The 26912-nt window shown below is 43.3% G+C and overlaps 1 protein-coding gene across 1 annotated transcript in view; it reads left to right on the top strand.

Annotated features, from left to right (window-relative positions):
* WDR64 (WD repeat domain 64) overlaps positions 1-26912 on the top strand; it is a 2246160-nt gene that overhangs the window by 368989 nt on the left and 1850259 nt on the right. Inside the window, exons 7-8 of the mRNA XM_086925751.1 lie at positions 213-323; positions 11216-11430. Coding sequence (XP_086781877.1) covers positions 213-323; positions 11216-11430 — 326 coding nt within the window. The remainder of the gene's footprint in view (positions 1-212; positions 324-11215; positions 11431-26912) is intronic.

Genomic DNA, 26912 nt, shown 5'->3' with positions numbered 1-26912 from the left:
AAATTTAAAATTACTGCCTAGGTAGTTTTCTCCACTGCATTATTGAACTAAAAACACCCTAGTGAAGAAAGTGACACACCTACAAAGGAAGAACAAAAATGTCAAATCTAATTAATGTAAGAAAACGAAAAGTTAAATATTAGGTACTCAGTAGAGTATGAATGATTAAATATTTCAATGAATTAAATAATAAACACATTTTTCTTCTTTAGGAAAATTCCTGGGTAACAGGATGCGATTTCCTTCCCAATTTAAAACTTGTTGTTGCCATCACTGAAAGGAGTATAATAATCTGGGACTATAAATCTCAAAGCAAGTTTCCGGTAATGTATGCATGAAGTACAATATTAGAGTATTAGCAATATTGACAATTTATTAAGTGCATATCAATAATGTATCACTCTTCGCCCTTTGTATTTTTTAATGGTCATGTGGTATGAATTTTGTATATTTCACTCCTTAGAACAAGCTTTGGGAAGCCTATGTATATCTGGGCTCTCTGGTTATTAACAAAACTGCAAGGTTATTGATATATTTCTAGTCTTTGGAACCACCTGTCCTCCTTACTAATAATGCCAACAGCAGTGTAGGGCTTGGTTGCTCAGTGTGCAGTAGCAGGATTGGTTACGAGCAGTGCTCATAGAGAGAAGAGACCTCCCAATGTCTGAATGGTGGAGTCATCCCTGTGTGAAATAAACATGCATTAGCTATTGGGTGGTTCTACTTGTTTGTAAAGTCAGAGAATGTTTCACTCAAGCAATAACCACAAGCTCAACTACCTTGTGTATCATGACTTTTATTGTGTGATCACTCACTGTAGACTTGGTTTTACTTCACTTTTTGGATGGGATCTCTTTCGGAAGATGAGTTTCACTCAGATCATTTAGACACTTAGCTCTCTTTATTTATCCTCTAGGTCGTGCAAGGCCTCTGGGGTGCATGTAACCATGGGAGGATCTTAGTCGTGGCAAACTATGGTGGATGATTCATACGGGAAATAGCCAAGAATGCTTCAATCCTTGACATCACAATAACGTAATATGACGTCCAAGGAACACTGAACTAGTAGTAGATGTGAGTCCAGTCTGGTTAGATGCAGTCCAAATACAAGAACAGACAGGCAGAACAAGTCGAGGTGCAGCGACTTCCACCCCAACCTCTATGGTGGGAGGTTCACAGCAATCACCAACCACAAAATGCTGTTCAAAATCTTTGAAAGCTCCACCCCACCAGCAAGGATAGAAAAGTTGATAATGCAACAATAAAGGTACTGTTTCTCAGTGCAATATTGTGTAGGGACCGATAACATCACAGATTACTGGTCAAGATGCCCAAGAAGCTTGGACACGAAAAGAAGCGACAAGATCGAGGAGACAGACAAGTACATCAAGAAGATCACTGAGGCATGCCTGCCTGAAAGCAATGACAACTGACAAAAGTCTTTGATAAACCTGTCAAGATGAATGCTTACAGAAAAGATAGGGAGAAATACAGCAAGGAGCTTGGAATACCTTTCAGATAGCCATCAAGGTATATGATGCACACAGCCAAAGCACCCTTTCACAACTATGGCAGGCCCAATTCAAACTGAGAACATTGGTGGAGGACCTGGTCCTGAGAGTACACAGGATAATAATCCCAAAGAGAATGTTGAAATGACCCATCAAGGGCACCAGTGTTCACCAAGCCCAGACAGTGCAAGAAATTATGTTTCCAAAGATTGACAGAATGGCCGTCATTATCATTTTAGAATGAAGATAATTCCAACTCACCAGTGGAGTCAAGAGGCCTTCTATAAATATTATTGAAGATTTCACGGCCTTCAAACAAGTGAAGTCTAAGCTATTGTTTGTAAGGCCTCCAAGAGACACCATTCTTTCCACCACACAATTAAAATTCATACTTCTAAGTTTTAGTGCTTACCGATAAATGAGAAAGAACACCAGTGGCCAAGCGAGTTGGTAAGAGCAGGCAATGCCTAGAACGCTGTGGGTGAAGGAAAAGAACATAGTAAAGATCACCACTCTCGTTGGAAATTTCAAACACCATATGATAGAAAGGGTTATGGACAGTCATTACTGTGAAGTGAGCAATGATAGAAGTCCAAAGAGAACTAGAGACAACAGTCAGGAACATGTAAATATTTTAAAGGATACCACAGGCCTAAGATATGGAGGCGGAGTCACATTCCAGATTGCCATCTCAAGGCATAGACCAAGAGGGTGAAGAGTTGGCCACAGCATCACCATCTTTGGCAAGCACACGGGGAAGCATCCTTTCCCCCAGAGCCAAAGATATGACCTGAGGTCATACCCAAATCCCAGTCACAAACTCAAATACTATGCCTGTTAACTAGTTACCAGTTTGAAAAAGTTAATGTTTACCCTGATGGCCCAGTTGTATTTTAAGTGGTAATAGATCTAGTGAGCCATACAGCCACAGAGTGGACCCACCCCATCTCACATGCCCTCCAGAGATCCACAGCAGCTGGAGGGATAATAGAGGCAGCTAAGACCACTCAAGGTCTTGTTCAAGTACTGCGTGTATCATTTGAGCCACCCCCTAACTAACCCTGCAGCATAACCAGTGTTACAGGCCCCTCGTCATTTACCTCCTGCAGCTCCCCTCTGAAAGCTTCCTCTTCAAAGATTGCAATTTGTTTTTACTCATCAAGCTACAGCATTCTTTGTTCTTCAGGTTTTTGCCATGGTCCTCAATCCACATGAGCAATCACACCTATACATCACACATACTGACAAATGTACCCCCAAGTTATCCTTCTGTTGCTAAGGCATAAGTCTGTAGTTGTCCTATGCTCTCTGGGTCTTGTACATTGCACAGCCTCCTAAGGGGGCAACGTAGAACACACATTCTTGGGCTGCACTCTCACAATCTCTTCTTACACTCAATTTTTCTGTCACAGTCTGAATTGTGTCATTCTCTCATCATTCATTACCCTTGCTCCTCCTTTTTTTGTCTCATTTGCCTCTTAACAACATTCCACTTGCGCCTTAAATGGGGTATCCTGCCCTTCTTTGCTGGAAAGAAAAAAAGTAATTTTGGGGGTTTCACACTTTGCCGCCCTTGGTTATAGCTTCCCTCTTCTTCAATTTCCCTCTTTATCCTTCCATTCTCTCCCATTTACTTAAAGAAGAGAAGAAGAAGAAACAAAAGTGATAGACGAGGCGGAGTAGGCTTAATGACTGGGCCCCTAATTCTTCCTAATCTTGTTGCTCACACCAACTAAGCATGGGAAGCCAGAAATCATGCTTTCTGAACTCCGACATGTCCAAACTGGCTATATGCTTAACAGAAAGTATCCAGTCATGATATCTGGGAGGGGCCGAGGCCAGTTATTGTTTACATATCTCTACGTGCCAACGATATGGAGTAAAAAATCAACCATGCCTGGTTCTTTGTAGTTTTTACCAGGGAGTCTTCACATCCAAAGATAACAAGCAAGACGCTTACCTTGATATTGATCTCCAACATACTAGACAGAGTCTCACATCCTTCCAGAATGTCTGGATCTCTGGACAATCCACAAACATGTGTACATCGTCCTCCCTCTTACTACCACATTTTAAACAGGCAACTTTGCCTCCTTTCCAAAACTTCGATAATCTCTGGCTGGTCCAGTAGGCTCATTGAATGGTAAAAAGATAATTTCTCCTTAGGTATGCTGGTTTCACTATTTTGTACAACATAGACACTTGCCTTTGGTGTTCCTGCGAAGTCTCCGGAAAGCATCTTCCCCACAGCTCCATTAGTTTCCTCCTCCAGTTCAAACATCAACCAGTAGATGACCGCAAGTTCCTTCTTAACAACTGACCCTAGCATGAATCGATCTTCAAGCTTGTTTTGTTCCCCTATTGTTGTTCCAGAAGCTTGATACCAACTCTGCATTTGTAGGTATTTTAATCTGGATACCTTATGATCTGATCTTTGTTTACACATTTCCCATGTAAGCAAGTGTTCATCCTGGATTAAATGCTCCCATCGTATAATACCTGCCTCTAGTAATGGCACTGCCAATGCATCTTTTGTCAATTCTGGGGAACCAATAGAGTCATAGATAGGAGCCAGTAGGCTATAGTATGGTAATTTAAACTTTTTTGATCTTATACCAAGTGTCAACCAACCCCTCCAAGATCTTTAGCCTGACCTTTTTGAAGTACTTGGGGTCTGCGTATTTAAACATAAAACCATATTCGCCCCCTACCTCCTGCCTCAACATCACAGCCAACAATCTCCCTATCTTAGAGGGTATGGGTTTGTTTTGCAGCATCCTCCCACTCTTCATTAAAAAGGCCCATGAGTAAAAAAGCAAATTTGGCAGTGCTAAACCTCCTTTCCCCACCCTCCTGCTCAATTTCTTTGTTGTAAATAGAATAAAGTAGGTAGCAGGACACGTCTTCAGGTTATCAAGGTATATTTATTAAGTTAGATAGAAGATAAGACAGCAGAGCAGTAAAACCCCACAGCCTTCCATGCTATCCTTGGGCCTTTGCATGACTAAATAAAGCTGCTAATCTGATTTTGCATCTCTTTAAGCCATTCCTTCCTAAAAGGCAGGGGAATTGCGTCAGAAAGAAAAGTGAACTTGGGGAGGACTATCATTTTTACTAAATTTACATGTCCGAATAGGGTGATGCAGAAGATGAGACCAATTTTTCAGAAGTCAAACAACCTCTTTCTTAACTTTTTCAAAGTTTACTTTAGTTAATTTATTAATATCCTGTGATATCATGACTACCAAGTATCTCATTTCGCCTCTACTAACATCATCTCCTTCCTCCAAGTTCCAGGTCATAATCGTTGTCTTATCCCTATTGATGTCATATCTTGAGATCTTTCCAAAGTCTGCCTTCAGGGTCATATTACGACTCAATGTATTTTGTAGGTGGGTTGTATAAATGAGTATATTGTCAGCATATAGACCTAATTTCTTGTTTCAGCCATCATATTGAAATGGTACAATATCTGGGTCTTCTCTAATTTTTCTTGTTAGGGGTTCGATGTAAAGATTGAATAAGAGCGGTGATAAGGGGCAACCCTGTCTTATACCCCTAGTAATACGTACAGGTTCAGTTAAGGTGCCATTGACCAAAACTCTAGCTTCTGGTGCTGCATAAAATCCCACCAGGGCCTTACAGAAATATGTCCAGAGATTTAAGGATTTCACCACCCCTTGTAGGTAGGCCCAGTTGACCCGGTCAAATGCCTTTGTGGCATCCAGTGCCTCTATCGCAAGTGGGAGCTCATAGGCAGTTGCCAGATCTAAAGAGGCAATTAGTGTATAAGTCAACTCCTTCAGTGATCTTCCTGGTATAAATCCTTTTCGATATTCATGGATCACTTCAGCCATTGACCCATTAAGCCTATCAGCCCAATATTTTGCGAAGTTCTCGTAATCACAATTTAAAAGCGATATTGGCCAATAAGAGTCACAATTTTTTGGGCTCTTTCCTTGTTTCAAAATTACCGTAATGGTAGAAACCTTCCATTAAACCGGCATTTCAGGCCCTTCAGCGAACAGGTCATTAAAATATTTTGCTAAAATAGGGGTTAATGTATTCACCAAAGCTTTGTAGACTTCATGGGGCAGGCCATCAGGTCCAGGAGCCTTTCCCATCTTGCCCTGTCCTACAGCCTACTCTACTTTCCTCGTATTAATCCCCCCATTTAGCTATCTACTCCTTTCTGATGAAAGGGGATCAGCCCAGCCTTGTCCTAATCATGACTTCGCCTCTTCTTCTGTGATTTTTAGCTCTTCTTGGTAAACTTTACTGTAGTACCTATGAAAGGCTTGCTCGATTCCCCTGTCTGATCGCGTTTGACCTGGTTTATCCTGTTTCTCACCTGCTCATTTTTAGCTTTCAAAGCCAGCAGCTTGCTGCATCCCTCACTGTATTCAAAATGGGCCAACCGGCTGACCTCCCACATTTTCCTAACCCTGTCTTGTAAGATTGTAGTCAATTTGGATTTTTATGTCTGTTATTTTCTGTAGCATTCCTTCCAGGGCCCCTTTGTCTACCCTAGTGTTGATCAGATCCCTGTCTAAAGAACGGCCCAGCTCCTCCAATGCTGAGACATCTTTCTAATATCACCGCCTTTATTCCGCAGCTAATGCAGATAGTCTTCCCCTTAAAAAGGTCTTTTATGCATCCCAAATCACACCAGTCGCCGCCGAGCACGTTGAACTCAAAGAACTCTTCTGTCTCCCTACTACCTCTATAACTCCCTTCTCCTGCAGAATCGTATGGTCCAAGGTCCATCTAGATTGGGTACCCCCTCACACATCTTCAATCGGAGTATCACTGCCTAATGATCTGACAGATGAACCCCAACATGATCGATTTGCTGTACCCAATCCTTCATACTGCTATTTATCAGTAAGTAATCAATCCTCGATTGGTGTCTATATTTTTTGTTGTAAAATGTGAATCCTTTTTGTGACACTGCCTTCTGACGCCATATATCATACAGGCCCATCTGCTCCATCATTTGTTTAATGAAGCCGGAACATTTTGGAATTTACCAGTGCCCTACTATGGTAAGATCTATCTTGGGTGCAATCTAGAACAGCATTAAAATCCCCTGTCATAATAATTGGGTCTGAAGAATTAGGTATTTCGGCCAGTAGTTCCCCTAAGGGAGAAGTGCTATCCTGATTTGGACCGTACTACCCCGCCAGGGTAAAGCCACTGCCTAGAATCTTCAATTTGGCCATGAGCCATCTTCCAGCTTTATCTGAGGCATGGCCCTCTATACAAATTTGTGCCCCCTTTTTTTTTAGAACTGCCACCCCCTTTGTTACGACTGATTGCGCTGTACATACTACTTGGGCGATCCATTTTTTGGCCGTGAAAAACTCCAAACCCTCCTCCATTAAGTGCATTTCCTGCACTATGATAATCTGGGCAGGGCAATCTTTTAGATATTGCAGTATTCTCTCTCGTCTTCCCCATACCCTAAGGTCATTCACATTCCACAAAATATGACACTGCCTATAAGTTAAGATATACTGGTAGGTCTACATATTCCTTTTTCTGTTATCAACTATCATTCACTGTTGCAGTAGTGTACAGCATGGGTCCTGATGAAAGCCTGTAAGGGCTGAAGCATGTCGACCATTTAATATCTATGTTGGATAGTAATTTTTTCATACTATCTTTACTCTGTTTTTAACCATGCGGTTGTGATGGTCACATCTAATAAAGTACCTTTAGACATCACGACAGGTATTTTTAGAAAACCACCCTTTTTCCCTTTGTTTCACTTGTTATAAACTCTGCAACCTGTACCCCTACTTACTACTTCTACCCACTGGCTGTCAATCTAACTGGAGGATCCGTTACTAACACTCTCAAAACATTCTAATTGAGGTGCCCAGCGGATACCAGTCTCCTTTTTAAAAAACCCAGATGACGAAGTTCCGCCAATGGGTGGGCTGATGGGTACTTGTCATTTCCTCTTCTTGTTCTCTCCTACGGCATTCTCTCTATTCTCTCTTTTTAGACACTACAATTGAGTGCTAACTATAAGGTTCTTCAAGACCCCTGGTATCTTTCTTGTGTTATTATATTGGTCAGTTGGGGGACAAGATACATGTAGGTCTATAAATATCACTTCCCCTTGGACCCCACTCACATTCTGTTCATAGTAGGCTATTTGTGCCTGCCATTTTACTATCACCCAAAATTACCGTTTTGGGTAAGACCTTAAAATAGGTCTTAAGGGATGGGGTGACTTTAACCCTTTGCTCGGGGGTCGTTTCTTTATCAATATTTTTTGGGCTTTAGTGTAGACGAAAGGGCTGGTAGATCCTTCACAGTAATTCTAACAGTAGTTCTTGATTTATTGGGGACTATGGCTGAATTCTTAACCTCCCTACCTTCCTCCTTCTCTTCCTTTTATATAAATTCCCATGGGTCTAAAGAATTTAAGTGAAACTAAGTCCTGGGCACAACAATTCGTGTTGAAACAAAGGTATAGTTCAATTTAATCAGATTCTGAAACAATGTCAATGTTCATCACAGGTGAATAATCCTTATTCTTTAGTTCTTTTTAAAAAAAAGAGAAAGAGAAAACCAGCCAAAACATGTTTCGTCGCTAATGGGATTGCTCCTGTGACTTCCTCAGGGCTGAATGAGAACATGAAAATTCTTATTAATCACTCCGCCGGTGATAATTCCAACCCGGCTGGTCCAGGTGCATGTCACTTGCTAAGCGACCAGGTTGTGATGGGGAAAATTAGGAGGTTACACCATATATAATGGTGATCCAGACAATGTTGTGCTGCAAGAAAAATTCAGACGGAGGGTAGTCCGTAATCCCAGTTTTTAACTCTGCAGCGGGTGCGCTGTGGTATCTCGCAGCAACAATTCGGCAGAAAACGGTTCCGGGTGTGGCTGAATTGTTGCACCTGGACCAGCCGGGTTGGAATTCTCTCCGGCGGAGCGTTTGATACAAATTTTTACATTCTCATTCAGCCCTGAGGAAGTCGCAGGACCAATCACATTAGCGATGAAACACTTGTTGGCTGGTTTTCTCTTGCTCCTTTTTTTTTTAAGAATTAAAGAATAATGATTTTTCACCTGTGATGAACATAGACATTCTTTCAGAATCCATTTAAATTGAACTATAACTTTGTTTCAATACGAATTATTGTGCCCAGGACTTAACGCAGTGTAGGGCTTTCCCTACACACATTAAAGAGTTTTAGGCAGTATCCCCTTGTCTGGTAGCACCACATTTCACTAATTACAGAAACGTCCACATAGCAGAGCGCCACATCTCCTGAGTCATTAAAAACCCTTTAACTAGAGAGAATCTAAAGAATCTAAGTCTGCCCGATTTTTCCCTCTCCCCAAGCTCTTTAGCACATATCTTGAGATTCCTTCTACAAAAGTGCTCCCACACACCACCTTCTTCCTACCTTTATCTGACTTTGAACTGTGGTAGTCAACATGTCCAAAGACTCCTCGACCCTCTTGCACCGGGCAAAAAACTCGACTTTGCTTGCCTGAGGGGTCCTGTCCTTCGGACTCGGTTGCGTCTAACTGCTCCTCCACCCCGAGAGCTCTCCAGGGAACAAATCAAGTGCTACTGCTGCCTCAGCCTGCTTTCCCCCAGAAGAGGATCCTTGTGGCCGCACGTCTCCCTCTATGGAGCTCCATGGCTGCCCTGCTCCATGACTGTTCCATCGCCATTTTGCCACACTCTGTGCAAGCCCCAGAAAAGGTAGACGCAATTTCTACATAAGAGGTCGAGATAGCCCAGGTCCTGGCTAAAAATGTGAAAAAGTCCTTTTATTTAAAGTTGCAGGCTTAGAAATGGCTTTTCTCTCTCATTGTTAGTGCCGTCCTGTGGACGCTCGGTGGTTACTCCCACGACCCGCTACTCGCCCGCAGCTATGTTTTCCCTCATAACCCTCAAATCTCCCCTTGCTCCTTCTTGTACATATGCTGAATACCAAATAACACAGTAAAGAGTCTACTAAAAGCTTTATGGGACTTTTCTGAAAATGTTCTTTAGCTGGAAATCATCGAATAAGGCTTAATATGCCAAATGGATGGAACAAAATCTTAATATACATTGCTTGACAATTAATGCACCTAGAAGGATCCTGCAAAGGTGAATATCAAAAAGGAGCATTAATTGCCTACAGATGGCAACACACACTCAAAAAATGTGTGCTAGCAAACATGAAATACACTAATACAACAGTCATAATTTCACTGTCAAAGTCCATGAATTTTGCATGAGCTATACATGCAGCCAAAATCCTTCAAGATTTGACTTTAACTCTTAGGGGCCGGAGTCCGTCTGACACCGTTCAGGAACTGGAACCCAACAACCTCTTGTCATCAGTTCCAAACCTCAAGTAGGATGCGGCCAAACCCTGTTCTGTCACAATCCTATTCTTAACAATGGGAGCATGCATTCTGAACAGAATGCATGCTCACATCATTAAATGCAGGGGTGCAGTTTATCTCTGCACCCCATGACAGGCACCCCAAGGTGCAGCGATCCACAGGGAGGCACCATCAGTGCCCCCTAGGCCATCATTTGATGGCCATCGCACCCGCGGAGGTCTTGCTGGGGGTCCCCAAACACAGTTTTCCACTGTCTTTGTGTGTCAGTAAGGCCAGAACAGAACAGCAGTGGGAAACTGCCATTGTACTCCCTTGGCTGGAAAGCACCGGCCGGGGAAGTACTGAAGGGTTTCCGGATGGCGGATAGGCTCTCTAAGCCTGTCGGAAGCCATCTGGAAAACCGAGCCGGATTCCTTTCCCACCTAGCCCATCGGAATGACTCTCTCTAAAAGGAATCCGAACGGGCAGGTCCAATGCGGTTAGGACGGCTCCGACCGAAGGTCAGAGCCATTCCTAACCACAGTGGAATCAGGCCCTTAGTGTGTGTCCTTGGCAATGCTGTACTTTCACAAATGAGAATGTTGTTCTACTGGTCCCCAACATTGCCTTTTTTTTGCAGGTACGTAACCGGTGCTGTATTCGTTTTTACTAGATTCTTGCATGAAATGAGGAGTAACTGATTGTCCAGGACATGCATAATGACTGAAAATCTGCCAGATTTCCTATCTATGATGACAAGGCTATACGCGAAACTAGTGGCCTACAAATTGAGTCCTTGCCTAAGGGGTAATAAGCTAGACTGATGGTGGTATACTGTTTGAGCTCTTGCCCCGGATGCCTTTGCAAAGGGCCAGAATGGTGTGACTGATTATCCAATGCTATCTCAGGCATCAACCCACTCAGCCAGCCCATTCACTTACCTCACCCATTCACTTTGTCAACACAGTCAGTCTCTCCCCAAGTTTATTTGACTCAGTGACCTATGCATGTCAACCACTCACTTGCTCATTTCACTCACTGTGTCGCTCAGTCCTATAGCCTTGCAAACTGTCCCCGGTCAACATTTTCCCACTGAAATTCTCAGTGTTATAATAGACAGAGGAAGCTTAGCAAAGCATGCAGGGCATTAGGCAATTGTTATATTAGATTTACCAATTTGTAGCATTTCCCCTTCCTTAATAAAGTACTTTTATAAGTGCAGTAATTATGCTTCTTCAAAATGCAATGTTGTCAGTCATCGTGTGAGATTTTCACGCAACCTTTTTAGATCACCACTCCACATTAGGTGTGTGCGTACAAATTAATCTTGATTTTTTTACTCTTTCTGTTAATAGTGTGATTATGCATCAATCCAGCACATGAAGAACTGCCTGCTTTGTGTTGCTGCAGTGTCTTCTCCAGAACAAGAAACAAAGGATAGGATCCTTATTGGAGATGACTGTGGTTTTGTGAATCTCTTCACTATCACAAGTGAAGAGTTGAATATCGAACATTCCATCATCAAAAGGGTCACAACTCCTGAGGTGCTGGATGCAAGAACGTTCAAAAAGTAAGTAATACCTCCTTATCAGGTAGTTTGCACTGTTGGACAGAAATTATTGTACAATGTCATCTTAGGATGAACAGCAGTAACAGGGTAACTGGCGGATTCCTCATGCTCCGCTGCTGAGCACTTACAGTCCCGCCCCCCCTCGCCACCTGGGCACCATATTGCTGCTTCCGGATGGGGATGCGATGGACCTGAACACTGCAGTACCATGATTATTGTTCTTTTCCCCTGGCGTTACCATGCTTGAAGCTCATAATCAGGCACATTGTTTAGGACATTTCCGACCCACAGCTCGTCTGGTAAGTCCGCAGGACAGACATAGCATGCTAAGGGACACAGAGAAGTTTCTGGGAAAGGTGGTTTCTGCTTCTGGCAGCTTGCTAATAGTATTGAACAGGCACTTTCATGCACAGCAGCCATTGGAAACTTTTGTTCCCCTGGGGAAAAAACTGAGTTCTGAATAACAACCTCATATTAAAAGGGGCAGCCTGAGGTAAACCACATCGATCTTTGACGCCTAGATATGCATGGAGATACACTGCTTCGCCCATTTCTGCCAGCCTCCTTGGATATGTCGAGAACCAAATTGGGAGCCAGACTGGGACTGGCGGCAGTTGGAGGAGACTAGGGTAAGGACTGAACCACCAGGTTTTCTGCTGGGAATGTAAGTGCCCTCTATTAAGTTCTGGTCATTAAAAGACACAAGTATTGCCACCCAGTTGGAGTTCGCTGGTTAGGATCTGGTAGTAAAGCTTCTTTGGCTCCATTGGCTTGCCTGGGACCTATCTAAAAGTGAAATCTGAGATCTATGCGAAAGCATTCTAAGGCATCAGGTGCTTCTGCCACTTCCAAGGCCTCAGGTCTGGCACACAGGGTCAAAAAAGCGGAGTATAGGCCGCAGCATGGGCTAACTGCACTTTCTTGCTACAAAAAGAGTTATTGATGGCTGCAGGTACAGTAAATCTTAATGACAATCTGACATCTCCAGATGCCGCTGAACATGCTGATCTTGTGGTAGCTGGCTCTATTTCTCTGCATGGCAAAAATCTCCGGGATACTGGATTCCTCACCCTAAAGCCGTTGGTCAGGGAGATACAGCTACAATCTCCTTGGAGTCGGAATTAAGTATGAGTCCAGGCCTGGGTACAGTTAAGGAGTATCCCTTGTTAAAAAAAAATAAAGTAGACTCTGGGGCTGTGATATTGAATGACACTTGGTCAATTGCTTCTTCTTCTCTCTAACACCTGCCTTGGCTCAAATGGGCAATCTAGATCTTCCACATCTGTCTTCTTTGGCTCATCAGGATGCGGCTAACTGGTGCTTTGCTGCCATGGAGCAGAGATGGGGCAAGCCAGTTGAATTGGCAGCTGAGTCACAGCAGGAAGCATTTCAGCAGGACATTTAAGAGTCACACTATGCAATCGGAGGTCAAATAAATGCTCAAACTCATCTTGGATGAGATAAGGGATTTGAGGGCCTCCCAAGCATCATCAATTGCTGCTTTACATGCCAGGCTTTCCAAAATCAATTAATCCATTGCTCAGCTCACAGAGAGGCTAAAGGAGGCTGCATTCCGGATTTCTGAGCTGGAGGATAAGCTCGTCACAATGCAGGTAGAAATCAGCTAGTTTCATAAGCAACAGTCCTTGTTGGAAAATAAGATAGAGAAACTTGAAAATCAAATACGCCGCTCCAATTTGCCTATTGTAGGGGTTATGGAGGGCTGTGAGGGTCTACAAATACTCCAATGGGTTGACTCATTTATAAAAACCCATGTTTTGCTGGACTGTTCTGGGGATTTCACAGTAACAAGAGCTCATTGTGTCCCGGGACAGTGCTTCACTACCTTAAAATACCCATGCATAATTTAGGCTAATTTTGGGGACTATCGAGTGTTGTCAAAGATAATTAGGCTGAGGCAGTTTTCCATGACTGGGTTACCCCTTTGCTGCATCTTTTCTGATTTGTCCCCCTCTGCTGCCAGATGGCGAAAAGACTGCTTTACTTATTTAAAATACAGGGGGCATAAGCAACTTTTTTGCAGCAGTCTAATTTGAAAGTTTTAGTAAAGGGGTATTTCCATCTGTTTTGCCATGTCTATGGAGGCACAGGAGGTTTTGCAGCAGATTTCTAGTAAGACAAAATTGGCATTGCTATAAAATTGCAATATATTGTGATTTTTTTCTGTTTGTGGACATTCGGACCTAGCTGATGGTATCTGATTCTGCATAATGATATTTTTGTTATCTTGCTAAGTTACGAGATCAAAGATGGCATGGGAGGGGTGGGGAGTGGGTGGAAATGGTAAGTACCCACTGGCAAATTGTGGACACTTACCCTCTCAATGGGGGTGTTTTTTTTCTGTGCATGTCCCTTATTCCATGGTTTTTTGAAGGGACACTGGACGGTCACAGGTTGAGGCCTAGGGTTGGGGACAGGCATATATATAAAAAATTAGCATATTCACCATTTCCAGATTGCTATTGGATAAGGTTGAGAGGGCCATAAATCACATTTATCAAAAAATGAGCATATGTGTACCTTCCTTCTCTATGTATACATTACTATGGAGTTAGTAATTATTTCAAGATATTAGTTGAAAATGGGTCATGAATCTAGAATTGTATCCTGTAATGTTAACAGTATGGTTAAAAGATGAAACTGTGCTGCACTGATAAGAAGGTTGGCCTATTTTCCCCCTGAAGTACTATTCCTGCAAGAAACTCATCTTAAGGACAACTTGCCGAAGATTTTTACACCAAGTCAGTATTCTCATGCAGTGTTTGCCTCAGCAGGGCTGTGATTTATTGGGGTAGAGGGGCTGTGATTTATTTGGGTAGAGCCCTGGACTGGGTCCTTAGTGATATAATAAGGAATCCGCTGTGCAGAAGGCTCTGGGTCAAGGCTGTGGTTAATTGCCTTCCTATCAATTTAGTGAATTATTATGCCCCCGTGACAGATGTGCTTGAACCTTTGCAGCAGATATATAATATTGCATTTGGAGTGGTCAGGCCGATCATTATGGGACACGACTTTATTAAGAACATTCAGGAGCTTGCCAATGATACCACAAATAGAACAAGAAAATAATTGAAATCTCAAACTGAAAAGGTTATCGACATCCTGAAGAAAGACTTCCATCTAATAGATCCTTGGAGGTATGGCCACCCTGCTATTAGCAATTAACCTGTTTTTCAAGCCGGTTTCGTGCCGGTTTCGTACCGCTTCCTGGATTGATTTTTGTTACCCTTTCATTTGATTACATGGGCAGGGCTGGATGTTTGGGAAATTCTTTATCCGATCATTCACTTATTTCAGTTACTAGTGAAGCCCAGGTGGCAGCTGGATGGCTCATTATTAGCAGATCAACAATGACTCAGTGTTATGAGGGAATTCTTTAAGGATTTTTTCAATTGATATAGCTTCTTTGTTCTCCATATGGGAAGCTTTTAAGGCCACCTCCAGGCTGTGGATTATTGCATGTAAGGCATATTAACATAGAGAACATTGACAAAAAATAGCGCTGGTGCAATTTGCTGTAGATCAGGCATCACAAGTAAGTAGACACTTGTTTGTCTATGAAAAGGTCAAGCAGAATCTGAGGGACTTTTTTATGCTACAAGAAATTACTAGTTCCAGGGCTTACCATGAGCGTCTATATGAAGAAAGTCATCACATTGGGAGGTAGTTGCCTTGGTCAACTCTTGCAAAACAAGAGTTTGCCTATGTCAGGAAACTGAAAACCTTGCCTCTGGCGACCTGGTATTAGATAAAGATCAAGTATTTCAGGACTTTGTTGAGCATTATAAGCAAATACATGAAACTAGCTATTCTACGTCTCAGTTAAGTATAACACAGTCTTTTATGGCTATTAGAATACGGACTATAGTGGACACCCAGGCTGATCAACTTATGTCTACTATCACACTTAAGGGATTTAAAGGTGCTTTAGTCACAATGCCTAGCAGTAAGGCCTCTGGCAAAGATGGCTTTCCAGACAAATTTTATAAAACTTTTGCCAGTGAATCATTGCCTTTTTGGACTGAATTATTTAATTATTTAAAATACGGTGGAGAAATCTAATCTTATTTCAGAAAATCAACTATTGTTAGCTTTTTGAAAAAGAGAGGGGGTTAAGTCCTACAGGCCCATTAGTCTGCTTAGTGCTGGCTATATGCTTTTTTTAAAGCTATGTTCAATTCATATCAGTTTGCTTGCCCAGGTAATACTTTATAGGGACCAAATAGTCTTTGTGGTGGACGGCTGATGGTTACGAACACGTGTTTCTTACTCCAGGCAATTGACTTCTTCTCAATTAACAAGACAAATGCTGCAGTCATTATGGTCGATGCAGAGAAAGCCTTAGATCAGGATAACTGTGATGCCTTGTTTTTTGGCCTGGAAAGATTTGGGTTCTCTCCACGATTTGTTAAAATGCTATTGAAAGTTTATCATGGGGCTAACCCTCAAATTTGCCTTAATTCTCATATACAGTTGCAATAAAGAGGGGGACCCATTTGGGGTGCCCCATTTCACCTATTGTATTCACATTTTTTATAGAGCCTTTAGTAATTAGAATTAGAGCATCACAGGCTATAGAGGCACCTCTTTCGGGTACGACCAAGTTAAAATTGTTCACAGATTATATCATTCTTTATTTGAAACCAGAAAGGGGTGATGTGCAGCAGGTACTAGATGAATCTGATTGGTCCAAGGATCTAGGGAGTTATAAGATCAATCCAATAAAAAGCAGAGGTTCTGCTTTTTAACTCTCCTCTCAAGGCTCTTTTGCATTCTAAAGCAAATTCACTATTTAGGGGTATATGTCATTCAAGAATATTCTAAGCTCATTCGGCTAAACTATCTCCCAATGTTTTATAAAATAAAGGGGCTGCTCGATAGATGGACTTTGCTGCCCCTGACTTTGGTAGGTAGAGTGGCTCTTAGGGAAACATCTATTACAACGCAGTCATTACAACACACTACCTTTACAACCTGGCTGTTACAATGCAACTGCCTTAACATCGCATGCCATTACAACTCAGCCATTACAACGCATGACACTACAACGCATGCCATTACAACGCATGTCACTACAAAGCATGCCATTATAACGCATTATAAGGTAAGTCATATTTTTAAGTTAAGGGTGGGTATGGGTTTTGGGTTAATTGGGAATGGTAATTTTTCCCCCTACAATATCCAACACTTACCCTACTGTTGCACTCACTGGAGTGGGAATAGTATTTTTTACCCCTACCCTATCCAACACTGCCCTACTGTTGCACACAATGAAGTGGGAATAGTAATTTTTACCCCTATACTATCCAGCACTTACCCTACTGTTGCCCTAAAAGTATTATGCATTGTAATGGTATGTGTTGTAATGGAATGTGTTGTAAGTGTAGTTTCTAAAAATGTGTTGTGATGGCATGAGTAATGTCATACATTTAGCTCTTATTAAGATGTCTGTGAAGAAATATAAAATGATATTATGTAATATTGGCCTAATGTATCCAATATATATTAGTATACCGTCTTTTAGAAATCCCTTTTAGTGAATACGTTTGCATTAGGTGTACATTAAGACTCAGCCCTTTTTATGAAGAAACACCATGTTGGTATCTTTTCCCTGTACCTCTTTCTCTTGTTAGGAAAACACGTGACATGTAGCCGAGAGGAGAGCCTGAAAAGGTCGGCCTGGGCTATGAACAGACCACTGATTCTAACTCAGGAAACTCAAGGTCGCATCTGTCTTTCTTGTAGGATGAGCACATTCTTGCAGGCGCCATGCCTGTACTCCCGTGCACCAGAATGAATGGGAGGCACCTCCACTGACCTACCCTCAGAATAACTTGAGCTGAGTTTCGAATCAATCAATTGTGCCTTATATGGGTTTTCCTGTTGGTTTCTCAAGAACTGATACTTTTCCTTGTACGGGGTTTCGATGAGGTATACCAAAAGAATATATGCACTGTTTTGAATGTAATCCAGTAGTCTCCTCTGCACACCTTTGAGAGCTGTGGCGAGAGGGAGCCTGCCCCATATAGGGCGCTTTTGCAAAATAAACGATTGAACCTTCTCTATTGCCGACTGACTTATTCATGGTAAATAAGGTATATGGGCTATTGGTAAGTATAGCTCTATGGTATAATTTTTTTAGTACTTCAGTTGGCGACTCCGCAATAGGGCTGTCCCCTCCTTTAAATAGGAGAAGAGGGACGGGGAGGGGTTCTGGTTGAGGGGATGGACTGGAAAAAGGATCCTAATTGAGAAACCAGTTTGTGGTAGAAAAGGAAATTCCACTCTTCGACCCAGTGACCTTCCCAGCTGCTAAATAACCCTTCGCCGGAGTCCTTCGGGCTTAACCTGAGAACAGCTGACCGTGTTGGTCTATAAAAGAAGTTGGCAGTGGGGAACGCACAATCAGATCTGAGTGCACCAGGTGAGTGAATTGTTTTGGAAATCCTTTGTTGATTTTGGAACGAGCACTTTTGGAGAAGTGGCTCAGAAGAACAGTTAACTGAGTATGGAATGTAGTGGTTAGTGAACCACAGGGAATCTGGGGGTCTGACGTGGCAGTGGTGTGACTGCACGGGCAGATGCCCCACAGACTTGTTTGGTGATTAGTTGAGACACCATCGGACGCCTTAGTGTTGCATGGTAGGTGCTCACTCGGCCGAATCCTCTTCAGAAAGACCCTAGGAGCAACTGGGTAAGCGCGGGGTCTGGGGTGGCGCCCATAACGCCCGGCCCAACCAGCACAGGACTACGGGATAGTCTGTAAGAGGGTTCGTGGTGCGCCTGCCTGATGATCCCAGGGTAGGTTTTGGATTGCCTCTTTTTTGTGAATTCTTTTAGTGGTCTGAAATCCAGGGTGATCGATTCCCTGAACAGGAGTCAACGGGCTCTGTTCGAGTAGTCTGTAAGAGGGTTTGTGGTGCGCCTGCCTGATGATCCCAGGGTAGGTTTTGGATTGCCTCTTTTTTGTGAATTCTTTTAGTGGTCTGAAATCCAGGGTGATCGATTCCCTGAACAGGAGTCAACGGGCTCTGTTCGAGTAGAAGACATGTCGTATGGAATTATGAAGTCATGACCGGAGTACTTTTATCGATCGGAACTTATGCACTTTATGTATATCATGTGAATGTAATTGTTGAAAAGTGAAAGAGTATGTGGTGAGTGCATGCGTCCATGAGTGTGATTTCACTTGGAATGGTATGATTTGTTAAATTTGTGAAATGCCGTGTTTTAGTAAATTGTGTTTTGGAAGCTGCCGCCAGAGAAGTGGACGGCTGGAAGAAAGACAGCCTGCTCCTCCGGAAGGCAGCCCTAGTTTCGATATGTATGTAAAGCATGGTATTTCTCCCATTTTGTTTAATACACTGTGGAATAAATATACTAAAGACAATGCAGAATTACAATGGCCTTTAACGGGGTCTTTTGATGAAAGAAAAATTAATTATTTGCAGAATAAGTTGTTTTTAAGGAGGAGCCGTCAGACTATATTTGACTCCTTAACCTTATGGTTAAAGGAGGCGAAGCGACGGTGAATACGAGAAGAAAAATTGGGAAAGAGTAAAGCTGGACAGACCGTAACTCAAAAAGCAGTAGCGTATGAAAAGGAAAAAGTAGAAAAGAATATTGAATAATTAGATAGACAGTTTCGATTACAAACAGACAAAGGTTATGTGACCCGAACCGAGACAGAAGACGAAATAGAAGAACTCTTAGAGGTTCGCCCTCTGCCTCTGTATGCCCCTCAAGGCTTGTACCCCGCGGAACTGACCGGGAGGACAGGAGCAGCGGCGTCTGTAGTTGCTACCGCACCGTTAGCGGTACACCCTCCTGCTCCATTGACCGCTCCTCCTACCCTTCGTTCAACTACTTCAGACTTGATTACTTTGTTACCTGGGTCGGCTGCAGCCGCTCCCCAGTATTTTTAATACCCCCAGCCAGAGGAACGATGGACACCCCTATGAGGCTGACCACTGCCTCTTTAGATGTCACACCCCGACGCCCTATGGTAGGGATGGAAGGTTGACAAGTCTTTACTCGATCATCCTTAGGGACTGAAGAAAGACGGGCTATAGTAATCCAAGCATCTCAATGGATGCGAAACCCGATTTATACTCTAGAAGATATTTGGAGTACTTTGAAAGATTTTGAACCAGTTACGCAACAACTAGCATTGGAGCATATGGTAATAAGATTAATTTCCTTATGGGAGCAATGTTTTCAGGAGGGACTTGCCCCCCAGATATTATGTGATATCAGAGATCGAGCTATTAAATTTGAATTACAGGTTGAGGAAGTATTTAAAAATGTTGAAACTCTGGTACGGTATCGGGACCGAATGAATAGGAAATGTCCAGACGTAGGAGCACAGTACCCAATGAGGGAAGTGCACCCTCTTTTCCATCCCAGGATCCCTGAAGTATTAGACGGAGGGAGCCAAATCACTAGAGCACGTGTAGAGGCACGTTTCCAGGGAGAATGGGTTTATACCCAGTGGAAACGGAGTGAAGTTCTCACCTTAAAAGCCCAACTTCCTGATCCTCGGAAAAACCCCACGGCTTATTATAAAGAATTGACAGAAGCCGCAAATTTGGCCGTTATGACTTTAGCTGACATCAAGTTATTTTTCAGTCTTTTGATCCCAGTAGACTTATGGAGGCAGGTACATGATTCAGATCATGCTGCAGAACTTGGAGGGACCTGGGATCAAATTAAGGCATGGGATAAAAACCGAAAACCAGGTGACAAGCCTAAAGACAAAATTTTGGCCATACCCGCTCGGATTATTACGTTTATGCAAACCCTTATCCCCCCACGAAAGGTGGATTGGGATAAGTTAACAGCATGCAATCAAAAGAAGGATGAAAATGTATCTGATTTCTTTAATAGGTTCGAAAAAGTATTTATTGACTTTAGCGGACAAGATCTGTCCACGGAAGGTGGCATACGGCTATTTGTGAATAGATTTGTCACTAATTTGTTACCAGAAATTAAGACATGTTTACAGGCTGCTGAAAGCACTTTGACCACTTCAACTTCCTCGGTTATTCTTAGCATGGCCCAGTATTATGAACACTGGGAGAATGAGAGTAAGGATAAGCCGGACAAAAAGGTTAAGGAGTTGAAAACCAGAGTATTGCTACAGCAAGTCAGTAGAGGACAGGATGGTAGGAGGGGAGGTAGGGGCTCCTTCCCCAGAAGAGTAATGATGAGAGGAGGAGGAGGTCAGGGTCCTAATATAGGGATTAACCAGTGGTCCAATTTCAGACAAGAAGGACACTGGCGAGCCCAGTGTCCGCTACTATATGGCCGGGGTGGTTTTAATCGAGGACGAGGATGAGGAGGTACTGATCGGAATAGTATGAGACGTGGTGACAGATCCGGCGATGAGTCGTGAAAGAATTATTTCGAAGATTTCCAGGGATGGCAATATTATAATGAGGATTATCGGGAAGACGGCTATAATGGGAATAATTATGCATGAGACAGACAGGGACCGAGCAGGGGCCATATATCAGTACCAGTCGACCAACAGTGGCCTTATGTACAGGGGAATTTGATGGGGACGTCTGAGAAGTTTTTGGTGGATACTGGAGCAATGAATAGTTCTGTTGCTCATATATTGGTCCCAGGGGCTGCTCTGTCTGGGAAGAACAACGTATTGGTGGGATTTTCAAGAATTCCTGTGGTAAGCCCCATCTCAAAGCCACTTCCCTTTACTATCGGTCCTGTTACTGTGGATTCAACATTTTTGCTTACTTCTAGTTGTGGCGAAAACTTGTTAGGATTGGATATACTAAAGAAGTTGCATGCTCACATTTATTGTTCTCCTGATGGTGTGTATCTTACATTGCAGCCTCCTATTGAACATATGTCCCAATGTCTAGTCAAAGATGCACCCCTCCCCCCTGAGTTTTCAGATATGCCCCAGACACTCTGGGGAAAGGGGGATACGGATGTCGGATTATTGAAAATACCGCCTGTATCCATAACGTTAAAACCAAATGTGCATTTACCGCGTTTTCCCAATATCGAATTTCACCCGAAGGTGAACAGGCTTTATTACATGTTATTTGTGATTTGATTAAGAAAGGAGTAGTACAAGAAACGGCTGCAAATATTTGTAACAGCCCCATTTTACCGATTTTGAAAAAGGCCCCTCTAGATGGTGATCCAGATTATAAAGATACTTATCGTTTTGTAATTGACCTTAGAGAGGTTAATAAAATAGTGGTTCCCCAATACCCTGTGGTTCCGGGCATCACTGCCATCCTGACTATGATTCCCCCTACTGCACAGTATTTTTCAGTGATCGATTTGAAGAATGCTTTCTTTAGTATCCCAATACATCCTGACAGTCATCATATTTTCGGATTCTCATTATCTGGCCGTAGTTTCAGATTTTGTCGCGCACCTCAGGGCTACACCGAGAGTCCTAGTATTTATAGCCAAGCTCTAAAAGCAGTATTAGATGAGTTGGTCCTTCCTCCTGGTAATGTTCTTGTCCAATATGTAGATGACATTTTGGTGGCATCCGATGCAGCTGCCGGTTGTAAGGAGGCCACTGTTCAACTTTTGCACCATTTGGCGGCTAATGGTAATAAAGTGTCCTTGTCTAAATTTCAGTATTGCCGACAGGAAGTGACCTACCTCAGTCATTTACTGTTGAAAATGGGGAGAAGACTAACTCCTGAAAGAATAAATGTTATTACTAACAAGTCTGTGCCTCGTACTCAACTTAATGTTCGAGCTTTTCTGGGCATAACCTCTTACTGTCGCCAATGGATTCCTAATTTTTCTCTTCTGGCTAAACCTTTGTTGCATTTGGTTACCAAGGATGTGCAGAAACCCTTGCCCTGGACGGATGAATGTAAAGATGCTTTTAATTCTTTAAAAACTGCTCTTTGCTCTGCACCCGTCTTAGGTACTCCGGACTACCGAAAACCCTTTGAACTTTCTGTGCATGAGGTAGACGGTTGTTCTCTTTCAGTGTTAACCCAGGGTTTTGGCGGAAAGCAACGACCCTGTGCATATTTCTCGGCAGTATTGTATAATGTTGCCAGGGCCCTTCCCAGCTGTCTAAGGGCTACTGCATCTGTGGCAGTGGCCATTGGACAGTCGGAGGGGATTGTTTTAAAAACCGATCTCACAGTAATGGTACCGCATGCTGTGGATATATTATTGAATCGAACAAAAACTCAGCACCTTACGAGTGCACGATTGACAGGATACAAATTAACTCTATTTGCACCCCACATTAAGATTAAAATATGTGCCACTCTGAATCCAGCCAGGTTACTACCCCTCCCTTCGAGTGATCAAAAGGACGATGTCCATGATTGTATATTTCGGACTGAAGAAGAAACAAAGGGACGTGTAGACCTCATTGACTCCCCTTTATCTGACCCACAAGGGGAGTTGTATGTGGATGGCTCCTGTTTTAAGTTACCAGATGGCACAACAACAGCTGCTTATGCTATAACTACCCTTAGAACAGTAGTAGAGACCGCTCGGGTTTCTCAGCATTCAGCGCAAGCAGCTGAACTAATAGCATTATTGAGGGCATGTGAACTGAGTAAAGGTTTAAGAGTAAATATTTTCACAGACAGCCAGTACGCCTTTGGTGTAGCCCATAGTTTCGGGCAGCTGTGGAGGGACCGAGGATTCCTTACCTCCCATGGTCAAAGAATACAACATGGCCTTTTAATTGAAAGATTGCTAAATGCTCTAACCTTACCAGAGAAGGTGGCTATCATTAAGTGTAGTGCCCATAAGAAAATCACAAACACTACAGGAAAGGGAAATGCATTCGCTGATCCAGTAGCGAAAGAAACAGCACAAACCACAGACACTACAGGAAAGGGAAATGCATTCGCTGATCAAGTAGCGAAAGAAACAGCACAAACCAAAACGTCCACGATGTTCCCTAGTGTAGCAACCCGATGGGTGGCGGAGACTACAGTATCTGACAATACTATTGAAAGTGTTAGAGAATTGCAGAAAGAAGACACTCCTGATCAGTTATTGAAGTGGGAACAGGAAATAGGGCGGTTAGACAAAAATGATTGCTGGATTGATTTGACTGACAGACAGAGATGGCTACTGCCTAATGCCATAGTGTATGCGGTAGTAGTGATGGCCCATGGCACAGCCCATATTGGAGCAAAAGGTATTTGTGCATTATTGGACCCAGGGTGGAATAATTCAAATATTCCCAAGACAGCGGCCCACGTGGTCAAATACTGCATGGTCTGCTTGCAACATAATCCCGGTGGGAGAGAGACAGTTCTTAGTGGAAATTTTGTGCCCCCTTTTCTGCCGTTTGAAGTACTGCAGATGGATTATATTCAATTTGATAGAGTAAACAATCTCAAGTATGTGTTGGTGGTGGTTTGAGTGTTTAGTAAATGGGTTGAAGCATACCCCACCAAAGAGAATACTGCCCTAGCCACTGCAAAAGCCCTGATTAAAGAATTTTTGCCTCGATTTGGTTTGACCCGCATTATATGGCCGGACAATGGGGTACATTTTAATGCAGAACTCGTCAAATATATTTGCAAGGGGTTGCAAATACAAAACAAATTTCATGCAGCACGACACCCGCAATCTGCAGGACTGGTCGAGAAATATGATGGCATATTGAAATTCAAGATGGCAAAGATACAGGCGAGTACGGGTTTGAGTTGGCCTGATGCGTTGCCCCTAGCATTAATCTCAATAAGAGTAACTAAGCATGGGCGAATTTTGCGAATTTGCGGTTTGCGAATTTGCGTATTCACGAATTTGCAATCCGCAAAATCCGCGAACTCTGGCGAAATTGCAGATTTTTTCTTTTTTTTCTGTTCGCAAGGGTTTCTGCCAGTTCGCAAGGGTTTTGTACCAGTTCGCAATTGCGATCTTACTTGTCGGCTCGCAACGGTCGCAACTATGTTGTTTCTACGTCTGGTTCATCATCACATGTTCACAGCACCCTCTGTTTCCCACTGCCACCCTCTGGTTCACCCATGCCACCCTCTGGTACATCACTGCCACCCTCTGGTTCATCACTGTAGATTATGGGGGGGAAAAGCAAGCACACCTGCCCTGCTTCAAATGACATGAATTAATTTGGGGTTGATTAATGTGTTACTGAATTTAAACTTCCAGTCTGGCACCTGCTTCCTTATCTGTAATTTGCTTTCTGTTGCAGTGCCATTTTTTCTCACAGGACCTTTGTGGCCTACTTGAAGCTATTCTATGAGCCTGCTGTGAGGGTCAGAGCAGGGTCATAGAATAGTTGCAAGTAGGCAACTGAACTCTGGAGGGGCCCCTCAGGAAGCACTACAGGGAATGGTTACTAATGATGAGTTTGAACTTTTGCACCTGCTGAGTGCTTTCAGTTTTGCAAAACTCGTTTTTCTGCAATTTCACGGGATTCGTGGGGCGCGAATTTGTGCGAGATCGAATTCGGAAGCCGTGAATTCGTGCGAATATGCGATTTGTTTTTTTTGCGGCATGTTAGTTCGCAAGGTTTTGTGCGTTTTAGCGAGCCGCTTGTAGCACAATGGCGCGAAGTTACCCTCACGGTCGTTCACGGGCGCGGCCATCTTGTTTGCATGACGTATTTCCGTTTTCTGGCGCGATGTGTAATCTCGCAAAGTGTGCGGCTCGCTAGTACAAGTTTGCGTGTGATCGCGAGGGAAATCTCGCGCGAACTTACCCACGCGGTCGTGAACGGGTGCGACCATCTTGTTTCTCATTCATTGCAATGGTTCTGGGCATGCTTTCTGTATCCTCTCTGAATCTCTGCCATCCTTTGCTTGTTTGAAGTTTTTTTTAATCTATTTTACTTATTATCTATCCCTCTATTTTTCTAGCTCTATATTTTTGTGTTTTCTGCTACTTTTGGTTATTTTGAAACTACTTTTTTTAACTCTTTTCTTTTCTTCTTCCCTATTCTATTTCTTCTTTATTATTTACCTTCTTTTCTGCCCAGACCATGGTAAAGGGAGCCGGGAAGCATCCTGAGAAGGGGAAGGGTCCCGCACCCCGTGCCCGGCTCCCGTGCGGGTGTTTGTGGGGGGAGCAGGTCACAGCCCAGGAGATCTTTAGCACGGAGGAGGTGGCCGCACTAGTTTTGTATGTTCAGCGCCGCCTCCCCAGGACCATTAAGGCAGGCGGCAAGATCGCTAGCGGGTACGGGATCCGGGAGTGCCGGAAGCGGTGGGAGAAGGTGTGCCGGGCCATGTAGCAACACTCTTGGGTCCGGCGCACCTACAACCAGGCCACCCACTGTTGGACGGATCTCCTGGACCAAGAACACGACTTGATCGACCTGCTCGGCCTTGAGATCCCCGGGCTTGGTGAGTAGTAGTAGCTATTTCTTCACTACTTTGTTTTCTCCTGCTCTGTGTGTTATTATATTGCAAATGTTAGTTTTTTTACCAAGAGCAATAATGCTGCTGATTACATTGTAGGTAAATTATATTTCAAAATCTTCTGTGCATTTCAAGTGCACTTCTCTCCTTCTCAGTAGCGTTGCTACTATGGTTATTTGTTTTCGATTTTGTGTTCATTTCATTGGCCTGAGAAATTATGTATGAGTGTAGTTTAAAGAACTGCGTAATGCTAGACACTAAGGGACAGATTTTTAATTACCGGCGCATCCCTGCAAAGTAGCAGGGATGCGCCAGTAATTGTGCGCCACGCCACCACCACCCATGGTGCGCCGTATTTACAATGCGGCGCACCATGGGCCCAAAACGTCACCTAAGCGTTACGCATCTGTGCCGTAAAGGCGGCGCATTGCTGGAGTTGCGCCGCAGCGATGGTGCAGCTCCAGCAATGCTCTGGGGTGCCCTATCTCCCCAATGCTGCGTCAAGCCATACGTCTGCTTCAAGCAGGCGCAGGGTTTGAGTTACGCATCATTGTCCTAAAAGTGACTGATTGAAATCTTGTAGATTTCCCTTAGCCACTTTTAGGATGCGTTCCTGCGCAGGAACGCCCTGCCTTGCGCCGGAACACCCCCTGATGGCGCAGGGCTTTACAACGTGATGCATCTCCCATATGCGTCACGTTGTTAATATACGCCGCACCATGGCGCCTCTTTTGTTCTGCCGCTGCGTCACAAAAGTCACGCAACAATGGAGCAAAAGAGCCACAAGGGGCTTCTAAATCTCAAGTCCAGTCCTTCCTTTGTACACCTGGCAATAAGAAGAAATAGTGGTGGTGGATTGATAGTTTGAGTATTTTAATGACTGGTTAATGTAGTAGGAAACTTTTTAGTGTTGTCGCTGATCTGCAATCACAATGGACTTTGTCTGTCACTTCGCGTGCTGTGGACTGCTGCCTGCCAGTCCTAGGCGAACCTTTTTAGTAGTTTGTTTAGTGAGTTACATAACTTTCCAAGCCGACGGTCTGCAAATCAAGCAATACTAATATCGTTGTAGACCACATGAGATAGGTCAATATATCCTGTGGAATA

Source organism: Lissotriton vulgaris, chromosome 6, assembly GCF_964263255.1.
Source record: "Lissotriton vulgaris chromosome 6, aLisVul1.2, whole genome shotgun sequence".
Classification (NCBI taxonomy): Eukaryota; Metazoa; Chordata; class Amphibia; order Caudata; family Salamandridae; genus Lissotriton; species Lissotriton vulgaris.
The sequence above is the reverse complement of the archived record's forward strand: the minus strand, read 5'-3'. Positions and strand labels throughout refer to the sequence as shown.